The sequence below is a fragment of the Jaculus jaculus genome, chromosome 6, assembly GCF_020740685.1.
Source record: "Jaculus jaculus isolate mJacJac1 chromosome 6, mJacJac1.mat.Y.cur, whole genome shotgun sequence".
NCBI classification, from domain to species: domain Eukaryota; kingdom Metazoa; phylum Chordata; class Mammalia; order Rodentia; family Dipodidae; genus Jaculus; species Jaculus jaculus.
Genome location: NC_059107.1, coordinates 116,165,257 through 116,188,955, shown reverse-complemented (window position 1 = coordinate 116,188,955; position 23,699 = coordinate 116,165,257). Strand labels below are relative to the sequence as shown.

Genomic DNA, 23,699 nt, shown 5'->3' with positions numbered 1-23,699 from the left:
AGGTTAATATAATTATCCTTTACAAATGATAAGGTTGAGTTAAATTTCTCTCAATATCACCTGAATTGTTTACTTCCAATCCACTCCCATTGAACCTTATATCATACTATTTGTAAAGAACCATATTTATAAAATACTAAATGCAGAGTTCTTTCAGATAAGGGAGGTTGTTATTGCAAAAGTTTTTATGACACGCAGCATGCCTGATGTAAAAATGATTCCTTCCATGTTTCCCACTGACTCTGAAAACTCACAGGCACATACAAAATGAACATCACCTATGATTGCACCAAACATCAGTTTACAAAGTGGGTATACCAGCCCAAATCAAAGTAACAACTTCTTAACAATACCATGTAATTCTGGGCTGCTTTTTTACAGTTCCGTGCAAGGCCAATTGTCATAATAATCTCCCTAGCAAATTGAAACTGTTTCAGAGTTTGAGTCCTGCTGTCTAAAAAATGATTTTTTTTTTGTAAAAAAAAAAAAAAAGCAGTGCTTTTTGAGATTAGAAGCAAAAGAGGTCAACTTCCTGAATTTCTTTACTCCTCACATGAGCTTAGCTCGTGGTCTTTCTATTTTAGGTTCAGCCCGAGCGCAGCCCCAGACAAACACACCCAGACAGGTGTCTGTGCACAGCCCCACAGTATGAGTTGCTGACACAGCCATCACTCTTATTCTGGAGAGCACTTCTTTCACTCTTTTGCTGAAACCATTATGAAAAATAATGCTGGCACAGCCTTACAGTCACTCCGCATACTTTCTAATTTATGTGGCTAACTTATCGCTAAAATTTTAATTTCAGAGAAAATAATGATGTATGGGGTGGGCATTCTTTACATGGAATTGAAAGTTTGTTAAATTTAATATATTGAGGTAGTCCACTAAATTATAAGTTTAAAAACTGCAGAAAGCCAAAAGAGATCAAAGACCAAATAGTATTTGAATGTTTTTACAATCTGAATATAAAGAACTCTAGCATCTACTCATTATAAATACCCTAAGTAGTATGAGGGATTGTACTCTTTCATTTCTTCTTTTGATATGGTGACACATCTGTATCACTGTAATTGGATTGTCATTAATTTCTAGTTAATTATTACATAGAGACTCATAGTAAATTAAATCTTATACCTTAATCACTTCAAGGATTTTTTTAATGCTACAAGCTTATATACATATATTACTTCTTTGAGGTAGGGTCTCACTCTAGCCCAGGGTGACCTGGAATTCACTACGAAGTCTCAATGTGGCCTTAAACTTCCTGCAATCCTCCTACCTCTGCATGCTGAGTACTGGAATTAAAGGCATGTGCCACCATACCCAGCTTTTTTTTTAATATGTTATTTACTTATTTATAGGCTTTTATATTTTAGTATATAGTCTATATTCTATTAATGGACAAGAATATCAGCTAAATAATTTATCCTCTGTGTTCATGTTCAACCTTTGGCAAATACATTTATAAACTAGCTGATAAAGTGATGTAAAACATTAAAAAAATTCAAGACCAAGTTTAGGGGTATTAAAAGTGGGATATAAAACCATGTTCAAAACTATAAAAATCTATCAGTTTTCATCCCACATATAATTATGCTGATTACTTTTTAATCTAAGATGTACATTTCCTAATGACAAATAGAATGGATTTTGTTACAGCCAGCTGAATAAGCTATAAAAATTACCTATGTGAGTAATATGTCATTTGTAGAAAGAACACATTTTAATATTGAGACATAATGAAATTACAAATCATAATCCACAGAATGATGAATATGTTAAGGTAGGTACAAATTTGTCTAAAAATTAAAAAAATACTTCTGGAAATCTTTCAGGAACCTTAAACATTTAAGTTTAAAATATATATATTTGTTAACAAATACTTCAAATAATATTACACAGGATTACTGGCTTTCAGAAGTTCTTTAATGGCAGATTTTATTTATTGTTTATTTATTAATTTGGCAGATCAAACCAAGAGCCTTATGCATGAAAGGCAAGCCCTCAACCAGTGAGGCATATCTCTAGCCTGAAAGGCCATTTTAATTAATTCAATATTACAGTGACATGCTAAAGTAAGAAGTTTAAAAGTTGCATCATATATACATACCTAGGCACTTGAACCATTTTGAAAATGAACCACTTTTGTACAATAAGGAAAAAATTAAATGTGCATATTTAAAGCTGAGTGACATGGTTTTACTCTCATAAAATTTCCTCTATGAAATCAGTTAGTACTGCTTTTGTCAGTAGGAGTCAGGTGAGATTTTTTTATATGTCTACTTACAAATAATTTTATATTTGATCTGGGTCTATATGCTATTGTGGTTTGCATGCACAATGCCCCCCATAGACTTAGTTGTTTTAACACATGGTCCTAAACTGGTGATGGTTGTTGTAAAGGTATCAGAACATTTAGAAGGTGGTTCTTTACTGGAGGAAGAGAGCTTTGTAGGCAGGCCTTAAAGTTTTATAGCCTGCCCCACTTCCTTTGCTCTCTGTGCACATCTTGACTGTGGATGTAATGTGACTAGCTGGCCTTCTGTTTCTGTCACTATGCCATCCCCACCACGATGGACTGCAAGTTCTGGGACTGTAAGCTGAAACAACCCCTTTCATTCCTTAAGCTTCTTTTTGTCTGGAATTTGTTCACAGAAACACACCATGTAGAATGATGATACTTAGATTGCTATTAATGATTTAAAGTTTAAAAGAGAGCAGAAAAAAATGCATATATGAACATGGTCTCAATCAGGCTTTTTAAAATGAGTAGGTAAGGAAAATACAGTTAAATAAAATGATGGAAATATTTCATCTTTTAAAAAAGAGGGGCCAGAGAGATTACAAGAGCCACAGAGTGCATAGGAATACAGGGAAACAGGACCAAGGGTGAGGTGATAAAAGAGGATAATCTGTTATAATATACATTCAAGAAAAGGAAAGAAAATCCTGCCATTTATGGCAATATGGATGAATCTGGAGGATATCATGATAGATAAATCAGCCACACTCATGGTTAACAGCTTCATAATATTAGTGATATGAGCAATCCAAAATAGTCAAATGCATAGAAGTAAGGGATGGAGTGGCACATGGCAGAGGTTAAGAGGAGGAGGAAATGACAAGGTACGGTTTCAGCAAGGCAAGTAGATCACAGACATCTAAGGTAGAGCATAATGCCCATATAGCTGACAATTTGCTAAGAGGGTAGGTGTTATAAGTGTGCCTATGACAAAATAATATGGAAGTGCAACAAACAATTTACAAATTAAGAGTAAATTTTTGGTACGGATCAGAGTGATGTTTCACTGATGTAAAATAGACTCCAAATCATATTGTTATATACTATATATGCATATAGATTTTTGTAATTCAGTGATACCTCAATGAAGTTGTATATACTTATCTAAATATATGGGTCTATGTTATATCATGAGCAATATTTGAATTATTGAAAGCTAAAGGTTGATGTGCTATACTTTTTCTTAATTTAATAGCACAAATTAATATAAATTTGAACTCTAAAACAATATATACAAAAGCTTCTATTCAATAATAACATTGATTTATTATTCATAATTGAGATTTATATTAATTGGAAGAAACTAATATAAAAGGACATAAATATCACACTCTCTATTTTTCTTATTCCAAGTTACCTTAGACCATCATAGCTGAGGAAACAAAAACATACTACTACAGTTTCACAGAACAGAACATTCCTTACTGTGTACAACTCTTCAAAAATAAAGTTAGGGATACATTATTAAACCATTTATTCATAAAATATAACATGCTTACAGAAATAGTATGCTATACATTTATATAAGTAGTATTTGTGATCACTTGGAAGAAATATTATGTTCTCATCTTCTTTATAATAAAATATACAATCAACTTATTATTTAAAATGTTATTTATTAATTATAGCCAACTATTCTTTTGAAATGATAACGTATGGTCATTTAAAAATATTACATTGTAAAATATTTCCACTTACATCAATTGTTTCATTTTGAAATTAATCTATAAAAAGTTAGACTCTGGTCATGATTTGCAGAGACATTTATCATACCAATAACTGTGGGCTAACTCCACAATGCACGACCCATTTACATCAACAAGGAGGGTCCAATGGGAGGGGGTAGATCATAGATGAGCCTAAACAATGGTACCAAACTGCCTGTATTTGCTGAAAAGAAAACTAGTAAATTAAATTTTAAAAAAGTTAGATTCTGCTTATTTCCTAATGAATAAAAGGCAACTCCTGTGGAATTCTAACTTTTAAATTTTGTTTTACTTATTTTATTGAACAGCTAGATGAATTTTTGCATGTCATTGCTAATGATAATGTAAGTACAAGGATGCACCAAATCAACCTTTCTCTGGGAATTCCAGATGATTGGATGAAAGAGGACTTACCATGTTCCAGCCAGGATAGAGGTAGTCTGTACCCACAAATTCAAAATAGTGAGCAAACCCTTCCTTCAACCACACATCTTCCCACCACACTGGAGTCACAAGGTCACCAAACCACTGCAAAAAAAAAAAAAAAAAAAAAAAAAGGACTGGGTGTCAGATAAAATCATAACGATCTGAAAACCATTTTACCTGAAAGTAAAGGCATTAAATTATGATTATCATATCTGGAAGTCACCCATTTTGTGACCTGAAAATGTGTTGTGGCAAGACGGTATTGATTTATTTGACTACTTGGGCCACAGTAGTATTTTATCAATGCATTCATAGAAGAAATAAAAGAATGACCAAGGAACACAAGAAGATTACTGAACTTGGTGAAGAAAGAATTCAGGAATTAATATTGATAACAAGTGTCTTCAAGTATCTGAAGGCCTAATACATAGGAGAACAGGCTTGTTTGTTTTATGCTTACAGGGTCAGAGTGGAACTAGTGAATGGAGATCAGAACTGGAAAATACCCGCTGAAAATGCAGAAACCTCTCTCACCAAAGCAGATGGCCCATTATGGGTAATGCTGCCTTGAGAGGTGGGAAGTGACTCATCACTGGAGGTAGTAAAGTGACAGAAGCAATTTACAGGAAACATTGGTTGATTAATCCAATCAGGGTTTGAAAGTCCTTCATATTTGACTTTCCATGATTGCATGTTCATGAGGCCTTGGACCAACAGATTATCAGGGTCCAGGTAAAAATAATATTGAACATTTTCATTGGTGTTTTTATTAACAATGCACTAGTCTGAAACACTTGTTCACTTTAGGAAAAACGTAAAAGAAATTTAAAAATATTTTTACTAAAATCAGAATTTACTGTGTGTTTTAGTTATAATTATCAAATAATGTAACAAAAATACTTGATGAGGGAAAAATTCTTTGTAAAGTAATCCCAGATAATAAATGGAAAATAAATTATCTCGTGTGTGTGTGTGTGCGTGTGTGTGTGTGTGTGTGTGTGTGTGTGTGTGTTTGTATACAAAACAAGCCAGGAACTAGCCTAAAGATCTGAAATGCAGTGATGTAATGTTAGATACAGTTCCTTTCTCATGCAGGTGACAGTGTGTTATAGATACAGAGATGAGGTAGAAGAGTTAACAACTAGCAATGAACAAGGCAGTTTCAGATCATCATCATGTTACAGGAATGGATAAGAGACTGCTTTAGATTTTAAAAGCACAATCATTCTCTCTAAGCAGGTGACATTTGAGCTGAGACTTTCATGATAAGAAGGAGCCAGCTATGGGAAAGACTTGAGGATTCCAGACAGATAGCAGATATAGCAACACATTGTAGAGATGATGTGGGAAAGTGCCTTTTTAAAAATGCAGTATCTCTGAGGCTACAACGAAGGAGACCAGGAGAACAGAAGCATGAAAGGGCCCTTAAAGGCAAATAAGTACCAGATCATGTGTGGCAACAAGGAGAACAGGTAGTCCAGTATTTCCATGTCAATAATGAATATTAACCTCTAGGGAACCACTAATTAAATTCCAAATTAAAAATGGTTCTGGCTATGCTGTTAATCACAAAACTTCTATTTTGAGTAATCCACTCTATATAAAATTCATATTTATGTATTAAAATGATAATCTGTTTTCAGAATTGTGCCAACACATACTTGGGAATGGAAAGAAATATAGAAATTTAGTGTGACAACCACAGTGGAGATTACTATGGATGTTTCCCTTATCTACTGTTTCGTTACCTCATAGTAAGTAATGAAAAAGTAATTTGTAATATGAAACCTAAGATATTCAGCAATTATACAACTATCACTATACTTTCATACATCTAGGTTGTCATTTGGGAGAAGATTCAAAAAAGAAAAAGCATTTGCCTTAGAGATGCAAGTTCAGGTGGAAGCCACACTTTCATAGAAGATCTCCCATTGCACAATCATGGATCCCCTATAATCTCTAAGATCAGAAACACTGGTCTGACCTGGGAAGAATGACAGACATCTCACAGGTTAGCTATAAAAGTTGACATTAGGTAAATGGGTACTTAGCTGGAACCAATTCATCATTAAGTCAGATTCATCTATTAGAATTTAACAGTTCACCTTGTAACATGGACAGACTTTTCCATATCACTCATTCTTATCTTTTTCTAGTTTTTAAAAATGTTTTGGGTTTATAACATATTGATGGCATAATATAGCACTATGAGATTCCTGGTGTTTTGTATTTAAAATCTATCTATAGTTACTAGTAAAAAGGGCAGGTATTGCTTTCTATTAAGATGAATATCTATTTTCAGTGATTTTTTTTTCATTAGAATGAAGGCTCAGAGAAGCATGGAAAAATTATTTCTGTCCTCCACTCATTGTAATAATAAGGTACACGAAATTAATTATATTTTAGCTTCACTACAAAGTTTTCTAATTTGCATAAGAATTTCTAAACATGCCAAGAAAACAATATCAGTCATTTGAGAACAAAGAGTCTACGGCTGTTAGTGAGTGACTTCTTCAGTGCCTGTGCGTTGGGTTGGGGGGATAACAAATTGATTTTTGGCAAAAGCAAATTACACATACACAAAACTCAGCTACATCTTGCAACAATGCAGTAACTCATTCCACTACAACACATACTATTTATACACATTTATCATCACAGGAATGTAAAGCAAGTTTGATAAGAAGTGGCAACTGTACAGGTCAACAGGGGCCCCAAAGGGGCAGCAGCTGTGTGGCCATGCTGACACACATTTCCAGTAAGCTGCATGGCTGCTTACCCAAGATGACCCATTTGTGGGTTTTCGTTAGTGTTGTCTTCTGAGGAAAAGGATGTGTCTTCAGGAAAAAAAAAATGCACAGTGCTTCACATAAAACTTAAATGAGAGGTAATAGTTTAGTTCCTCATCTAGGTGTCCAAAATCACCCCACATTCTAGATAATTTGCACATTATACTTACACCTGTCCTTTTCTCATACCTGGTGGCATATTTCATGAACAATGACCATGGTGACATCCAGCAAATAAGAAATAGATGACACACTGGGATCCAGCAGTATTCTTTGTTCCACAAAAATACTTAGTCCCCAGTTCTCCATAGCAGCATACGGATGCTTAGGCACAGCTAAAAGATCTAGAAATAGAAATAAAACAGTTCCTAAGGCTTTAACACACACACACACACACGCACACACACCAGTTTCTAAATTTCATAACCTAAATAAGTTCAGAAATCCTAATTAAAAGGGATACTTGTTCTTCTTCATATATATATACTTTCTTTGTAAATTAGACACCCTGCCATTCCTACATGACAGAAATATAGGCTATCACTATCAATGCTAGTCATATCTATTCATCACAGTTCATCTTCAGGCCCAGCACTCTAGGTGGCTGGAAGTATGTGCACAGTTATTGATGGGCCCATCCTAACAAGTTTCAGAAAGTTCAAGGAAATCAAATGCAGCAGGAACTCAGAGAGTGAAAGGCATTATGCTCTCTAATAAAAAATAAAATCAGTTCTGTGTAGGAAATAGTATATTATTACTTTTATCTAGTGCTTTAAGAGGAAACATGGTATATTAGTTTTAAAATATGATGCCATTTTCTTAATTGCTCAAAATTTTAAGTTACATTTTTTCAGTTCTATTTAAAATAAAATGTTTTATTTAAATTTAGCTTATATAGGATGTAGTGGAGAAAGGACTACAAAGGAGACCCATGGGCTTTAGTCTGGGCTTGCCACCACCAGCTAAAGATGTGCCAACAGTAAATCACTTAGTTTCTCAAGACCACAATTCCCTCACCTATAAAATAAGGTTATTGGCCTTTTCTCTGAAATGTCTTCCAGCTCAAAAAAAATCTATGATTATTTGATTCTAAAATTTGTACTTATTTTAAAAGGTTGTACAGGTATTATCAACTTCTGATTATGTAAACGCCAAAAGTTCATGTTTTGATGTACTTCGTCTGTTCCAGATACCTAGCAATGATAAATAAAATATTAGAAAAGAAAGCTAAAAGACATCCCCAGGCTCAAAAAACAAACCTCTTCATGGGTAAGAAATAGCTGAGAAATGCAAAGTGGTGATTGCATGCAAAGCCACAGGCCTGCTGGGCTCTGGCTTCAGAAGCAGTATGGCTAGGATTTAGCTCTGGCAGGACAGGCTACAGCCAAGAGGACCAATGCCAGGTTGACTGCTTAATGTCAGGAGTTGAGGTAGGGCATACTCGCTCAAGAGAGAAGTTGAAATAGTGGGTGCTCATGCCTCCTGGGAGAGCCAGCAAAGGCTGGACAGGGATTCTAACCCAGCCACCTGGCTGCAGTGATATTTCCCTTTAATCATAACACTGTAATGTTCTATCTCTGGCTCAGAAGTTCTACATCTCAGTGTAAGCACTTGAGCAATGTCCTTGAATGCTACTAATAAACTATAAAAAAAAAAAGAAAAATCACTGTTGTCTTGTTTGTACAAGTGAAAAAAGAAAAAGCTAAACACCTTTCACAAATATAATGGACAAAGAAACTATGAAAGCATTACATAAAGGACTACTAGGCAACAAACAAAATAAATAATCTCACTACTGGGTTCTAACACTGCAAGTATCACAATATATATGATATAATAATGAAAAAAGAAGTATAAAACAACACATATGCTATTAAAAATAAGCAGAACATTGGGCTGGAGAGATGGCTTAGCAGTTAAGTGCTTGCCTGTGAAGCCTAAGGACCTCGGTGCGAGGCTCGATTCCCCAGGACCCTCCTTAGCTAGATGAACAAGGGGGCGCATGCTTCTGGAGTTCCTTTGCAGTGGCTGGAAGCCCTGGCGCCCATTCTCTCTCTTTCTCTCCCTCCCCGCTCTTTCTCTCTCTGTTGCTCTCAAATAAATAAATAATTTCAAAAAAAAAAATAAGCAGGACAGGGCTGTAGGGATGGCTTAGTGGTTAAGGCATTAGGCATTTGCCTGAAAAGCCAAAGGACCCAGGTTCAATTTCCCCAGGACCCACATTAGCCAGATGCACAAGGGGGTGCACGCGTCTGGAGCTCCTTTGCAATGGCTGGAGTCCCTGATGCTCTCTTCCTCTTTCTCTCTCTCTCTTTTTCTCTCTCTCTCTCTTCCTCTCTCTCCTTCTCTGTTAAATAAGTAAAAATAAAATATTTTTAAAAGCATAATAAAACTACATATTGTGATAGATACAGACATATGAATGTGCACCCAGAGAGCTGGATAGCAATGGTGAAGGGCACGAGCAAACACACACAAGTAACAATGATAAAGGCACTAAATTCAGTATCATGATTGCTCCAGGGGAGAAAGGACAAATAGATGGCAACATTACACATGGAGTACAGTATGTATATCTGTAATATTAATGTCTCAAAGTTGATGGTGTGTAAAGATTCTAGTGTAATAGTATGCGTTCCTTCATATATGTCTTAAATATTTAAAAATAAAAAAGAATAAAAGAGTCAACAGTCTTACAGAATATGGTTGATGTTCATTTATTCCTGACTTCAACAAATCTCTTATATTACATTTAGACCGAATCATGCTTGCTATAACACAAAAATAAATAAATAAAACAGGTAAATACATGTTTAAAGTGTGAGGAGAGAATAATAAAAGCAAAATCAAATTGGAGAGATTACTAAAAATGGTATTTGAATTGGAATTCTAAATATAAGATTTCAAAAGGCAGAAATTCAAATGAATGCTACTAAATACAATTTAGTAAAATAATGACTAGTAATAAGTAGGTATGTGTAGCAAGGTCAACACAGGCCTCTCTCTCATAATCATTTTTCATCCTGTATGTGAACATTGGGAGAACCAGATTGTTTGAAGATCTGAGCAAGCTTTTTTTTTTTTTTTTTTTTTTTCTAAGAAAGGAAAGCAAACATCACAGCCCCAAGGTGGCAATGCAGGCATGTATGTATGTTGGACAAACAGAAAGGCATATGGTATGGCTGAACCACAAAAATTGAGAGATACAAATAAGAGAAATGGTATAAGTCACAAATACATAACAAGTATATATTCCTTTAATTTCTATGTTATCCTAGGACTTTGCTAAACATGACTGAACCCGAATGCAGAACAAACCGGGGTCAACTTGGCCTGTTATCAGTAGGTAGCAACTGCAGCAGCAGCTCTGCTGTTGTTGTCTTGTGGGAATATTTGAACCTATACACAACTCCTCATAACAAAACTTCTTGCAACAAAGACCTTCTTGCAAAGACCCAAGTTTGAATTCTGTAGTCTTCTAGGAGCCAGACATAGTCTGGTCACCAGGATGAAGGGAGATCACCCTGGGATTTGGATTGGCCCAGATGGCTGGGAGAGGAACCTTCAAACATAAGGCGCTGATACCTTGTCTAGAAGTTTGGAATTAAAAGGAAGGTATAGTAAGGAGGACAGGTTTTAGAGGGGAAATGTCTGACTAGCAGCATAAAAATTGGTACACACATGGGGGCAGATGCAGATTAGTGCTAAAGATATGAGGCATTGACAGCTTATGGCTACATGTCAGTATCCAAAGGTGTTTGCAACAAGGTTATAGATTACATAGGCAGGAATTCCTCAACAAATGGAAAAGGTTCAAACAAAATGACAGAGGGATGGAATTAAACATGGTGGGTCTGTAGTAGGTGAGCTTTTCAGGTACAGACAGACTTTATAGTACATTTCTCAGTTACACATGGACTTTATAGTGGATATTGGATGGTAAAAAGTTAAAGTCTTGAATAATTCACTCAATAACTGTAGGGAGGTATACTCCTTGAGCCCTTCACAACTTAGGGAATCTCAAGAGACACTTTATATTTGAAGAGCCTCTGAATCAAGTGTATGTAACACAAGGACTGTGTGTATCATGCTTACAGTTCTCATCACAGGTATATGGAAAAAGTGTGATACTGCCAAACAATAAATAATATTTGCCAGTAATAAAAATGATCTATATAGATAGTTGCCAACATAAGTGAATTTCAGGGTAGGGACATTGCAATAAAAAATTAAAATATATTTTGTATGATTTATATATTCTGCTCGCTCTTGGCTTTTCCACCTGGCCTGTGCCATATTCCCCAGAATTCTAGATTTTCTTGTTGCTGCTTCTTTAAACGAAAATTTCTGCCTACTATTCACTCACATCCAAACTTGACAATTCATTCTGTATTTGCATCAATTTGTTTACCTAAATAAGAAAACCCTTAATAAGATCAGAACACTACTAGCCCAGACTTCATTTTTCAGGCTGAAAAGGGACAGAAAGTCCTTGAAGGCAAGAGGCTTAATGCCAAGGAAAGAAATATTACCCCAGCAACCCAGTAGCGTGTCCCCCTTTATCTGGGCAGAGAATAAATGTGCTTTTGGTTTCAAAACATGGGGGAAATTCATTAGAAGTTTTTCACAAGACTAATTGAGCTTTCTGGTTTTCCCCAAGTACGTAATGAAATTTCCTAATATAATCACTCATTCATTCATTCACAAACTCACTCACAGATTCAGTCATTTATTCATTCGGTAAGTTTCACCAAATTAATTTTGAGTAGAGCAGTCTGTCTTGGTCCTTACTCTCACTCACGTCACATTCCTGCTTTGGGGGTACCAGGGAGAGTGTGGAGAAGCCAGGTAATTCAAAAATAGATAAAGCAGGGGGCTGGAGAGTAGATTAGTGGTTCTAGACTACAAAGTCAAAGAACGCAGGTTCAGTACCCCAGTAACCCACATATAGCCAGATGCACAAGGTGGTACATGCATCTAGAGTTCATTTGCACTGGCTAAAGGCCCTGTTGCACCCATTCTCTCTCTCTCTCTCTCTGCCTCTCTCTTACACTCTCTCTCTCAACTAAATAAAAATAAAATATTTTTAAAAAACAGATAATCAACAAAATACTATGAGATTGTGATAGGAAGGTTGATGATATAGCCCAAGGTTCTATTAAAGAGAACTAAGGGTGAAATGGAGAAAACTTTAGATGGGATGTACAGGTATAATAGTTTCTCTGACATTTCCATCTAAGCTCAAATGTAAATCTAGTCCACAAAGAGAGACACATTTTTTATTTTATCAATTGCAGAATGTCTCTGTTTACTGTAGTGCTAAGCACATGGCTAATATGTTAAAATCTATTTCTCAATAAATGAATAACTTTCTTTTTATGACAAGTCATTCTAAGCAAACCTTACTTGTTATTTGGCCTATAGTCATAAGTCAAACAGATGTGTGGCTGTTACCAGTAATGATCCAAAAAGGGATCTTTACTTCTGCAGGTCTGGTCATTTACTCTTTACCATGTGCAAGGCTTCGCTAATCACCTCCCTAGCTTGATTTTCAATTAGCTCTTCTCCCTTCAGATTCTCACATAGAGTCTAAACTCATTGTCCTAGTTCTTCCACTTTCAATCCATCTTATTTTCAAATCTCCAGCTGCTGCTCCAACTTTTACTTCTGTTTCCTTATTTTCCTCTCTAAATCTCACCAATGGTATTTTCTTCCATACTGCCTCATAGTACCATATCAAACATAATGCAAATAAATTTTTAGACTCTACTACCCAGACCTTCTTGGGTAAGGGCAGTGGACATAATGGTTGCAAGCTCAAGCTTCTGGGATCAAAGTTCAAACCTAACACTTATGAGCTACAGACCCATGAACAAATTCTTCAATTCCTATCAGCTTGCATTTTATCATTGATACAATAAGGATGGTAAGGGCACCTATCTTGCAAGTTGTGAAGACTAAATGATATACCATATAAAGCGCTTAGTCTAAAGCAGAACATATGCTAAATCTGCATGATCATTAACTAGAACTTGTCTCCATCCTCCCAACCTAGGGGAATTAGTAATGTGCATCATGAACCTTAGCTGGAAGACGAGGAAGAACTGGAGATAGTTGAGGTTGTGGTTGGTTTCTTCTTTACAGAATTTAATTTCTAGATGAGAATTGTGAAATTTAAAGCAACACCTGACCTAATTAAGAATCAATAGCATCACACGGCATGAAGTTAGCATTTAGGGACACTGGATAAAAGTTAAAGGCATAGAAGGTAAAGACTCAAAGAGCTGAAATTTGATTATTTCATGGCTGGCCCTTTTACACAAATCCAGACACAACATGCATACAAGGTTTATATTAATTTGTGCATGAACAGGTACAAAAATAAACTCTTGTTTGGAAGGTCAATATGTCTAAATATATAAATTATATCTTCAATAGTCATAAGAAAATCTATTAAGGGGCTATTATTGATATTTATAACATGAGACCAACCAACATTTTACTGTCTTGCAAATGGCTACTCTGAAGAATTTTTCATTCATGAACAGCCTAAGCTCTCAATGACTGTTTTTGTTTGTTTGATAAAAAGGAATATATACTTTGCTATTCTAGGATATGTTCCCACACAACCTAAGAGTGAATCATTCCTTCAAAGTTTCATAGCAAAATACACTTTTCTTCTGATAGTCTTTCTATTTGGACATCCTTCATTCAAAATGGGCTACTTTCAGCTCCCTATTTTGGCCTGAAATGGAATTTTCATCAGCACTGCTTGTGTTTCCAGGCTTGGCTCTTTAGTTCTCAAACTTTAGCGTTCTCCTGAATTAGCAATAGGCCATAATATATAGTCAATGTTTTTGCTGATCTTCCTGCCACACACTCAAAAGACTTTTTTTTTCCATTTCTGCAATCACTTTTCCTCTCAACACTTACTGATTACTGTCAATTGCAAAGGAGGGACATTTTCATGTGTTGCTTGATTTTCATTTTCTCTGAGAAAGAATTTCTGTGCCAAAGAACTTTCCTGTATACACAGAGCACATTAGTCATTTTCATACTCATTTAATTGTTTAAATTGTCCCATGTTTAATCTCCCCATCATACTGTGCAGTTTCATTGATTACTGTGGAGCTCGTTGGTTCATAACTCATGGTCTTTGCATTGAGGGGTATGATTAGGCATGAACACACAAACCACACTAAATGACCTCATCCCCATCTGTTGGTGACAAGCCACATGGAATAGCTCTTATTATATAACAAGGATTTGCCAATATGTAAAAGAATACCAAATGGATATAAAGATTCCTGTTTCAATTGAAATGTATTTCTATTTATTTATTTATTTATTCTAAAAATGTAGTATTATTTACTATAGACTAAAGTGATATGGACACTAGATTTATAAACCTGAAACATTAGACATATAGCCCATTTAAACTCTTGAAAAGTCAGTGTTGTACTTACCTCCGTGTTGCTGATACAAAGCATCTGACCAAAAGCAGGTGATGGGAGGACAGGGTTTATTTTGACTTACAGACTAAATGGGAAGCTCCATGATAACAGTGGAAAATGTGACATGAGCAGAGGCTGCACATCACCTCCTGGCCAGCATCAGGTAAATAACAGCAGCAGGAGAATGTGCCAAATAGTGGCAAGGGCAAACTGGCTATAACACTCACAAGCCCACTCCAACAATATATTTCCTCCAATTCCCAAACTGCCATCAGCTGGTGACCCAGCACTCAGAACACATAAGTTTATGAGGGGGGGGGCACCTAATTCAAACCCCACAATCAAAAAAGGGGAGTGCAAGTGAAAGGTCACACATATAAAAAATACATATGTGGGCTGGTGAGATGGCTTAGCAGTTAAGCACTTGCCTTTGAAGCCTAGGGACCCAGATTCAGTTCCCCAGTTCCCATGCAAGCCAGATATACAAGGAAGTGCATGTATTTGGAGTTCATTTGCAGTATCTGGAGGCACTGGCATGCCCCTTCTCATTCTCGCTCTCTCTCTCCCTCTCCCTCTCTTTCCCTCTCTCTCTAATAAGTAAATAAAATAAAATATTCAAACTGCAGATGAAGGCAAGTACACCACAGTGAACATGCCATGGTAAGTGTATCATAGAATGGAGGCATAGCAGAGCAGAAGTTATATACAACTGCTTAGTTCCACTACTTAATGGGGGGGAGCATTAGTGATTTTTTTTCTACCCTTTACTTTCCTCACCTGAAAATGTAGTTGCACACACTTGTAACTCTTTCACAGGATTACTCTGTGGATAGTAGTTGGAACACAATTTTCAGGGATATCACATTTCTGCATATCTTATGAATACATACACTGACTTTTTTCCCACACTGTCCAAGGATGTTTGTATAGCAAAAATAGAGACCACATCCTTCCCAGAACAAAGAGCAGGCTTGCATACCTTCACATATAATACCCAGGCTCCCTAGCCTCAGCGCTACTCACCAGTGTCGTGACCTAAAGCCTGTGCAGGTTTCACCTGGCCCATTGTGTGTTGCTCTTGGGAATTAGTGCTCAGTGAATTAGTATGAAAATAATGGTGATACTCTGGCTAATGCTATAGATACAACAATTAATCCAGGAATTTCATATATATATATATATATATATATATATATATATATATACACATATATATATATTTCATATATATATTCATGAAAGAATGGCAGAATGAACTGTTAAGATTAAAAATAAAGTAAAATTGGGCTGGAGGGGTGGCTTATCAATTAAGGTATTTGCCTGCAAAGCCAAAGGACTCAGGTTCAATTCCCCAGGACCCATGTTAGCCAGATGTACAAGGGGGCCCACATATCTGGAGTTCGTCTGTAGTGGCTGGAGTCCCTGGTGCACCCATTTTCTCTCTCTCTCCTCTTTCACTCTTTCTCTGCTAAATAAATAAAAATAAAATATTTTTAAATAAGGTAAAGTAAAATCTTAGAGTGCTAATAATTCACACTTAACCCATGTGAGGTACTTGGATAAGTGCCTAGTAAGGGTTTTTTCAACAACTCTTAGCCTCAGTGGTAGACAGAAAAGAGGTCCTTGAAGACATTGATGTTTTCATTCCCAGAATTTCTTTAATCATGGCATCCCTTGGCAAAAGGGAATCAAATTTGCAAGTAGAATTGAGGCAGCTAATCAGTGAACCATATGATGGAAGTAATAGCCTTGATTGCCCTGAAAAAAAAATAAAGCAAAATAGAGAAAAACTGCCAGTGTTAGAGTGATGTGACATGAAAAACATCCTACCGGACACTGCTACTGCTGGCTTTGAAGGTGGAAGGGAATCATGAGGCAAAGAATATAGGCTGTCTCTAGAATTGAGAGATTCTCCAATAAAGCCTCCAGGAAGAGCAGTGTTGGACTCTTAAGAACAGCTGTAAGGAAGTAAATGTATATTCTTTTAAACTACTAAGCACGCATTAATCTGTTTACAGGTTTAATAGGAATCTAAAAGTTATTGGTATCATTGGTACCTTTATCATTGTTACCATTAGTGCATAGAAGTCCCTAATGCTAACACAGAATGAAGAAGGAGTTGATACAGAAAGTCTATGATGAGATCTGGGGTAAGAAGCAGTATACTAAAAGAAGGAAGAGAACATAATACTTCAACGCACACAAGAATAAAACTAGATCAATCACCACTATGGACATGCTGAGATTAAATAGTTCCTGGAACACTGAGATAGAACAGAGGTAATAAAAGGCTACATGTGACCATGTGATGCATCTGGGGGAGATGTAAGTGAAAGGTCAGATGTAAGACATCAGGAACAACTATATGTGAGGAGACTGTGAGTAATGCTGGATAAAGAGAGGGCCAAGCCAGATATCAGGGAGCACTGAGAGTGAAGGCTGAAGAAGAAGGTGAATAGTACAGGCCCACAAAGGATTTGACAAAATACCATTATCAAAGAGTAAGATGGGAGTCTATGACATCATATCAGTCAAGATCAGTGGTCCATTCAAAGAGGGGGGAAGAAATAAATTGTCGAAGCCACAAGGAAAAAAATTCACTGATATACTGTGTTGAATTTAATTTTTTCTAGCATCTGAACAATACGTGAATTTTCAAAGTACTCAAAATGTAAACAGAAATTATTTTTTAAAAGTCACTGTAAGTTTTAAATGTTCCTAAATAAAATCTCTCAAAATGTTTGAGGTAATGAAGGCAGAGGGGGAAAAAAGTAAGTATATTTTTTAGAAACACTGAAATTATAAAAATAGGAACCATGGCGATAGCATGTTATTTTGCTAATTTGCTTTGAAGGGAACAAATATACAATCATATCAATTGTGTTTTTAGTCTGTATCGTACTAAAAACGTCATCATTTTATAATTCAAAGCTATAGATTTACAATTTGAAAGTGCATCATGTCAGGCTATGTCATGAAGAGAAATGACTGTCATGTCCCATTCAGGCTGAATTATGTAACAGCGAGGAAATATTGGTCAAAAAACGAAGTGTCCTCCATTACTGAAGGAACGCGAGGCTTTGCTGTAAATATCTTCTTTAGAGTAGAAAGAAAGAGGTTTTTCCAAATTTTTCTACAGAAAGTTTCTGAGAGCTTCTAGTCAATGTGTTTTCCTTTTCCTTCAAGACCTATGCCTAGAGTTACAAATATTCCCTAGTACAATTTATATTCACAAGAAATGAAATAGAGAAAGAACTAATAATAATCTAGAGATTGAACTGAACCTTTTACCTCTCCATACTCTGGTATCTGACATGCAGCACTAACTTACACTCCAAAAGTGTGTTTCATAAGAAGAAAACATTTTGTACACATAAATGGGAAATGCTGAGAAGAGGGGACTTTTTTGTAACCATCATATAAATGTTGCTCTAATGTCAGTACTCAAGGAATGGATATGATGGAAAATTGCTAAGAGCCATTTTCCCAACACCATACTTAATAAAGTGTGAGGGTTCTACAGCTCAGCACACAGAGAAACTACCATAAAGAAAATGAAAACCCCTTTCTCATTAGCTATCATTTCTTGTTCTAACACCTCATGTAAATCTTTTATTTGCATACTTGTCATCTTTTGAAATTTTATTAATGAATGCGGTATTTAAAGTAAACATGTGTGAAGTACTACACTAAAATGCAAAGGTTCAAGAGAATGAAAGCACCTGGCTTGTTCCATGCCTGGAGGTGGGTGATGCTTCTTCCAGTAAATGCTAGTGCTACAGAATCTTTGGGATGTTCAAAGAGGAGCTTGTGGTCTCAGGCATTGTGTTTTATATGTGCACACACATACACATATATACATACATACACCACATTCCATTGTATTATAGTTGCATCAATATCATTATAGTATACAAGAAACAAGGTATCCATTTTAGCTTATTTAAGTACACTGCATGATGTCCAGATGGTGTCATCCCTATCAGCAAATGTCTCAGATTACCCTGTCCTTAATGACATATATGTGTATACATATGATTATATGATACAAATTTAATATATGTTCATATATATATATATATATAACATTTATTTATGTAATATTAATGCTATGTCATATGCATATTGATTACATATGAACATACTACATGATGTTGCAAATATACTCAACACTTGATTTCAAAATATAGTAGATAAACATGTGTAGAGGAAATATATGTAGAGAAGAATATATATATATATATATATATATATATATATATATATATATACACCCACACACACCTACACCACATGTGTGTGTGTGTGTGTGTGTGTGTGTAAATGAATTCAAGTGAATTTTGGCAAACTAATTGCCCTTTGAGTCTGTGATTCTAAACTAATATTAGGAATATACTAGTCTCTACTAGTCCTACATAACAGGTGCATGGAAGGTTAAAAAACAGGCCACATGGAGGATTTTTGTCCCAAGGGGTAGAGCTTAATAATAATAACTGATAACATTTTGATAAAGTCATGTCCAAGATACATAAAATAGGTATACAAATATAATACTTTTATTTTTGACATGTCTAACACCTCAATTTGTTTTGCCCAGGACTTACTATATTAGTCAGGGTTTTCTAGAGGAAAACAATCAGTAGAAGGTATATATATTGATACAGGGACTTATAGGATAATTTTACAAGATACTGGCTGAAAGTCCAGCTAGAGCTATCTTCAGGATGGGGAGTTGTAGAAACCAGTAGCCACTCAGTTCTTAAGGCTGTATGCCTCAGCAATCTCTGGCACTGAAGACCTGGAGATCCCTGAAGATCCACTGGTCTTTAATCTACATTGTAAGTCTAATGAAGCCAAGTCCCAGTATCCATGAAGGATGACAGCAATCAGTGAACAGCATGGATAACTAGGCAAAAGGGCCTATACTCTCTTGGATCTTCTTCATATACAGTCCACCACCAGAAGATCTACCCACTTTGGGGGAAGGTCTCCCTTCTTCCATTAATCCTTCCTTGAAATGACCTAAAAGACCCACCCAAAAGGCATGTTGTTTACATGATTCATAATTTAATCAAGTTAACACCAGTGCTTGACCATTACACTTACTGATCTCTGCAAATCCTAACACTTTATCAGTTGTTGATGACTCAAACCTAAGGTAATTGCCAACCCCAACACTTTCATGTTCTACTATAAATATAAAGCTACTCCATTCAAGATGTGGCACTCAGGGGCTAAGGAGATGGCTCAGTGTATAAGTCACTTGCTGTGTAGCATGAGGAACTGAGTTTGATCACCAGCACCTAGGTAAAAGCCAGGCATGACTATACCCCCATTGCAAAGGGGACAGAGACAGGAGGATCACTGAGGCTTCCAGTCAGCTAATTTAACAAAAATGGTGAGTTCAAGGTTCAGTGAGAGACAAAGTAGAAAAGCAATAGAAGAGAACTCTTGCTATCATCCTCTGGCTGTCACATGTATATGCACATGGCATGTATATCTGCACACAGATACAGACAATACACAAACATACACACACACACAAACATGCACACAAACCATATATACTACACTATACATCAAAAGGTTTCTAAAAATTCAAGATGTGACACAAAAATTAAGTATAATGATATTTTAGGGAAAATGGTAATTTCTACAGGTTCTTTTACAAAAGATGTTTCAAAATCTTCAACCTTGATTAATAAACATATTTTAAAGTACACAACGATTAATCACCTGTACAAGAACTTAAGAGTATTTGCAACATAAGTTCAGTGCTCTCACTGTATTATAAAAATATGTCATATTACAAGATTATCTTTGACATATTCCAATCCCCCCGCCCCAATACTCTGGAAAGATTTTAGTAAATCTTTTCTATTCTAATTATCTATTGAGCAAAAAAAACCCAAAAGCTACCCTGTCAGATCTAGAGTTTCTAAATTTAAGATCACCATTGACTGAGACGCTTTTAAATAATCATCTCTCCCTTTCTTTTCTACCTTCTTACCCTGTCTGCTTGGCCCTTGGGTTAGTGGTATAAAAGAGCATTGTACTCACTGAATGAGTAAGAGTTCTCAGCTTTGTGAAGTATAAGAAGCATGAAGGAAGAAAATTAGGTTGGGAGCAAGGAAGTATCCTAGGATATCACAAAGCTTTAAGAGTTTTCACACAAGTTGTGGAAGTCCACAAACAATATGCATTCAGGGAGAAAGTTGACACACTAGTCTTGTCACCTCCAAGTGTGCTTCATGAATTAGCAGCTTCCACACTGCCTGGGAATTTGTTGGAAACACAGAATCTCAGAGCCAGCTCCACAGTGCTGATTAGAATAGGCATGCTAACAAGATCCTCTAGCAATTCACATGAACCTTCAAGTCAGAGAAGTAGTAATCCAGAGCAGATTTTTCACAGTGGTGTGCTTCTCCCTTGGGTCATGCAAGTTCACTCATGAAGATGGGAAAGTTAGTTAGAACTTTATATTTATTGTCACCAGATACAATAAGAGATTAGTATTTTCAGTATTTATCCTAGAACCCTACAAGATTCCCTCCCCTTAATTCAGATGTTTGGGACCCTGACTAAGGGCAGCAGTTTTATATATATAAATGGTGGCACTGCCTTTCACTTGACTCAGTTTCAGAGAAGTACAGCACAAAAAAATTACCTAAGGTAAATGTATTTATGAATTGTACTATATTGTTTCAACCAATCCCCATTAAATCTTCAAGACAACCTTGACAAAAAGCATTGGGCTGAAGTTAATAAAAATATTGCAAACACACCAAAATCCACCAAAAAAAAAAATGGCTTAGCTAACAATTGAATCTTAGTAAAAATAAGTAAAATTTGAAACGAGATAGGCCTGACATCTTTAATTATGTTAGAATTATATTCTAATGTAATTAGAATTGCATTGTACCTACCCTGCACAGTGAGTTTCAAGCCCTACCCTAGCACCAGGCCATCTCCTAAGTTAAAGTTGCATTAACTCAATTAATCTTAACTTTCTTTCTTTCATTCAGAAAAAGAGAGAGAGAGAGAGAGAATGGCCTGTAGCCAAAGCCTGGAGCTAGTACAAATGAACTCCAGGTGCATGTGACTCCTTGTGCATCTGGCTTACATGGGTACTAGAAAAATGAACTTGGGTCCTCTGGCTTCACAGATAAGCATCTTAACTACTAAGCCATCTCTCCAGCCTGATCCTACCTTTTCTATGAATTTTATTTTCACATAAAGGACCTGAAGCATAGAGACAGTGGTGAAATTGTTCAGGTCAATTTAGTAGTGGTAGAGATGAAATCCAAATTTTGATCATCTGTCTCTAATCTCAATCCACACATAATAATTTAATCCATATTATTATAAAATAAAATCAAAAATTCAATTAAAGTACAAATAGAAATCTCAAATTTGCCAACAAGATTATATGTACTATTTATTTACATCCACTCTTCTAACACTTCCCACTCCAAATGAGCATTATACCTTAAAATCTATCTAATGAAAGTACTGTGTACAGTATTAGAAAATCAGACAGATATAGGGATGAATGTGCTCCAAACAGGGTTATAGTGAGGCAAAACTGGACAGAAAGGAAGGAGAGAGAAAGAGGGAAAGACAGAGAATTTCTACCATAGAATACATTTCCTAAATATGCATATCAGAATCAAGAGCTTATCAGACTAATCTGGACCTGAGGCTCAGAATGTCCGATCTGGTCTGATAGGTCTGGGGTAAGACTACAGAGTTTTCATTTCTTTTTTATGTATATTTTATTTAATTATTTATTTATTTATTTATTTATTTATTTATTTATTTATTTATTTCAGAGACACAGGCAAAGAGAGCAAGGCAAATACAGAGAAAGAATGGGCATGCCATGGCCTCCAACCACCAGAAATGAATTTCAGAGGCATGTACAACCTTGTGCAATTGGCTTATGTGGGTACTGGGGAATCAAACTGGGTCCTTAAGCCTCACAGGCAAGCATCTTAACTGCTAAGCCATTTTTCCAGCCCAGGATTTTTATTCCTGACAAGCTCCAAGGTGATATTGATATTGTGGGATCACTATGAGAAGCTGTTATAAAAGGATAATAACTTAGAACACAGACCCTCAAACCTCATATATTTTTGAGTCTGTCTCATAAACCTGAAAAAAAAAAGATTCCTGAACTTTGAGAAACTTGGATATGAGTGGAATAGAATGTTCCAGAGATCATCCTTATGCAGAAACTTTGAATAGAAAAATACCCTTCCTTGCTAAGGAAGTCAAGTCAGAGATTGCAGCACCTGGGTAGAACAAAGAAAGAGATAGTGAAAACAGGTACCCGTGAGTGCTTTACATTACCCAGAAAACCCCTCCCCAGCCCCAAGCGGCACAGTGTGAAGAAAGATGCCTTTTGCAACAAAGGGGAGAAGAATGAGTCCTGGATTATGCTTTCAACACCAAAACCAGGCCTAACCCAGTAAAAATGCGCCTGCATGGGCTGCCTAAAACTAAGCTGCCACTTTCTGACTGGACCAATTAATTAATTGTTCCTAACTCAAGGTCCAGATCAGTCCCAGTGCCTAGAAAGCAATAGTTTCCTCACTAAGTTTCAAGCACTCCCACCACCAGATAAGCCCCTATGGAACAGGGCTCAGCCTACCCTGAACACCCAATTTCAAGCCACACAGACACTCCAGTGCCAGGCCTCCGCTGCAGACTTAGCTTTAGGCCTGTGCCTGTGAATCATACTACCAAAAGAAGAAAATTCTACACCTATAGCCAATATTAAAGAAATGAAGGTTAATGAATTACTTGAAAAACTCAAAATAAGTGTTTTAAGGAAGCTTAGCAGTGTTTGAGAAAATGCACAGAAATAATTAGATGGGCTCAAGTATCAACAATAAAAAATTAAAAAAATAAAAACAAACAGAAAGATGTACTATGTTTATAAATTACAAAATTAACATTGTTAAAATGTCCAAACTAGTCAAGGAAAACTAAGTATTTGAAGGCAAACTAAGTATTTGAG

The 23,699-nt window shown here is 36.0% G+C and overlaps 1 protein-coding gene across 1 annotated transcript in view; it reads right to left on the bottom strand.

Annotated features, from left to right (window-relative positions):
• Trhde (thyrotropin releasing hormone degrading enzyme) overlaps positions 1 to 23,699 on the bottom strand; it is a 441,021-nt gene that overhangs the window by 215,697 nt on the left and 201,625 nt on the right. The window contains exons 4-5 of the mRNA XM_004650112.2: positions 7,413 to 7,567; positions 4,423 to 4,536 (exon numbers count right to left, since the gene is read on the bottom strand). Of these exons, the coding sequence (XP_004650169.1) occupies positions 4,423 to 4,536; positions 7,413 to 7,567 (269 nt within the window). The remainder of the gene's footprint in view (positions 1 to 4,422; positions 4,537 to 7,412; positions 7,568 to 23,699) is intronic.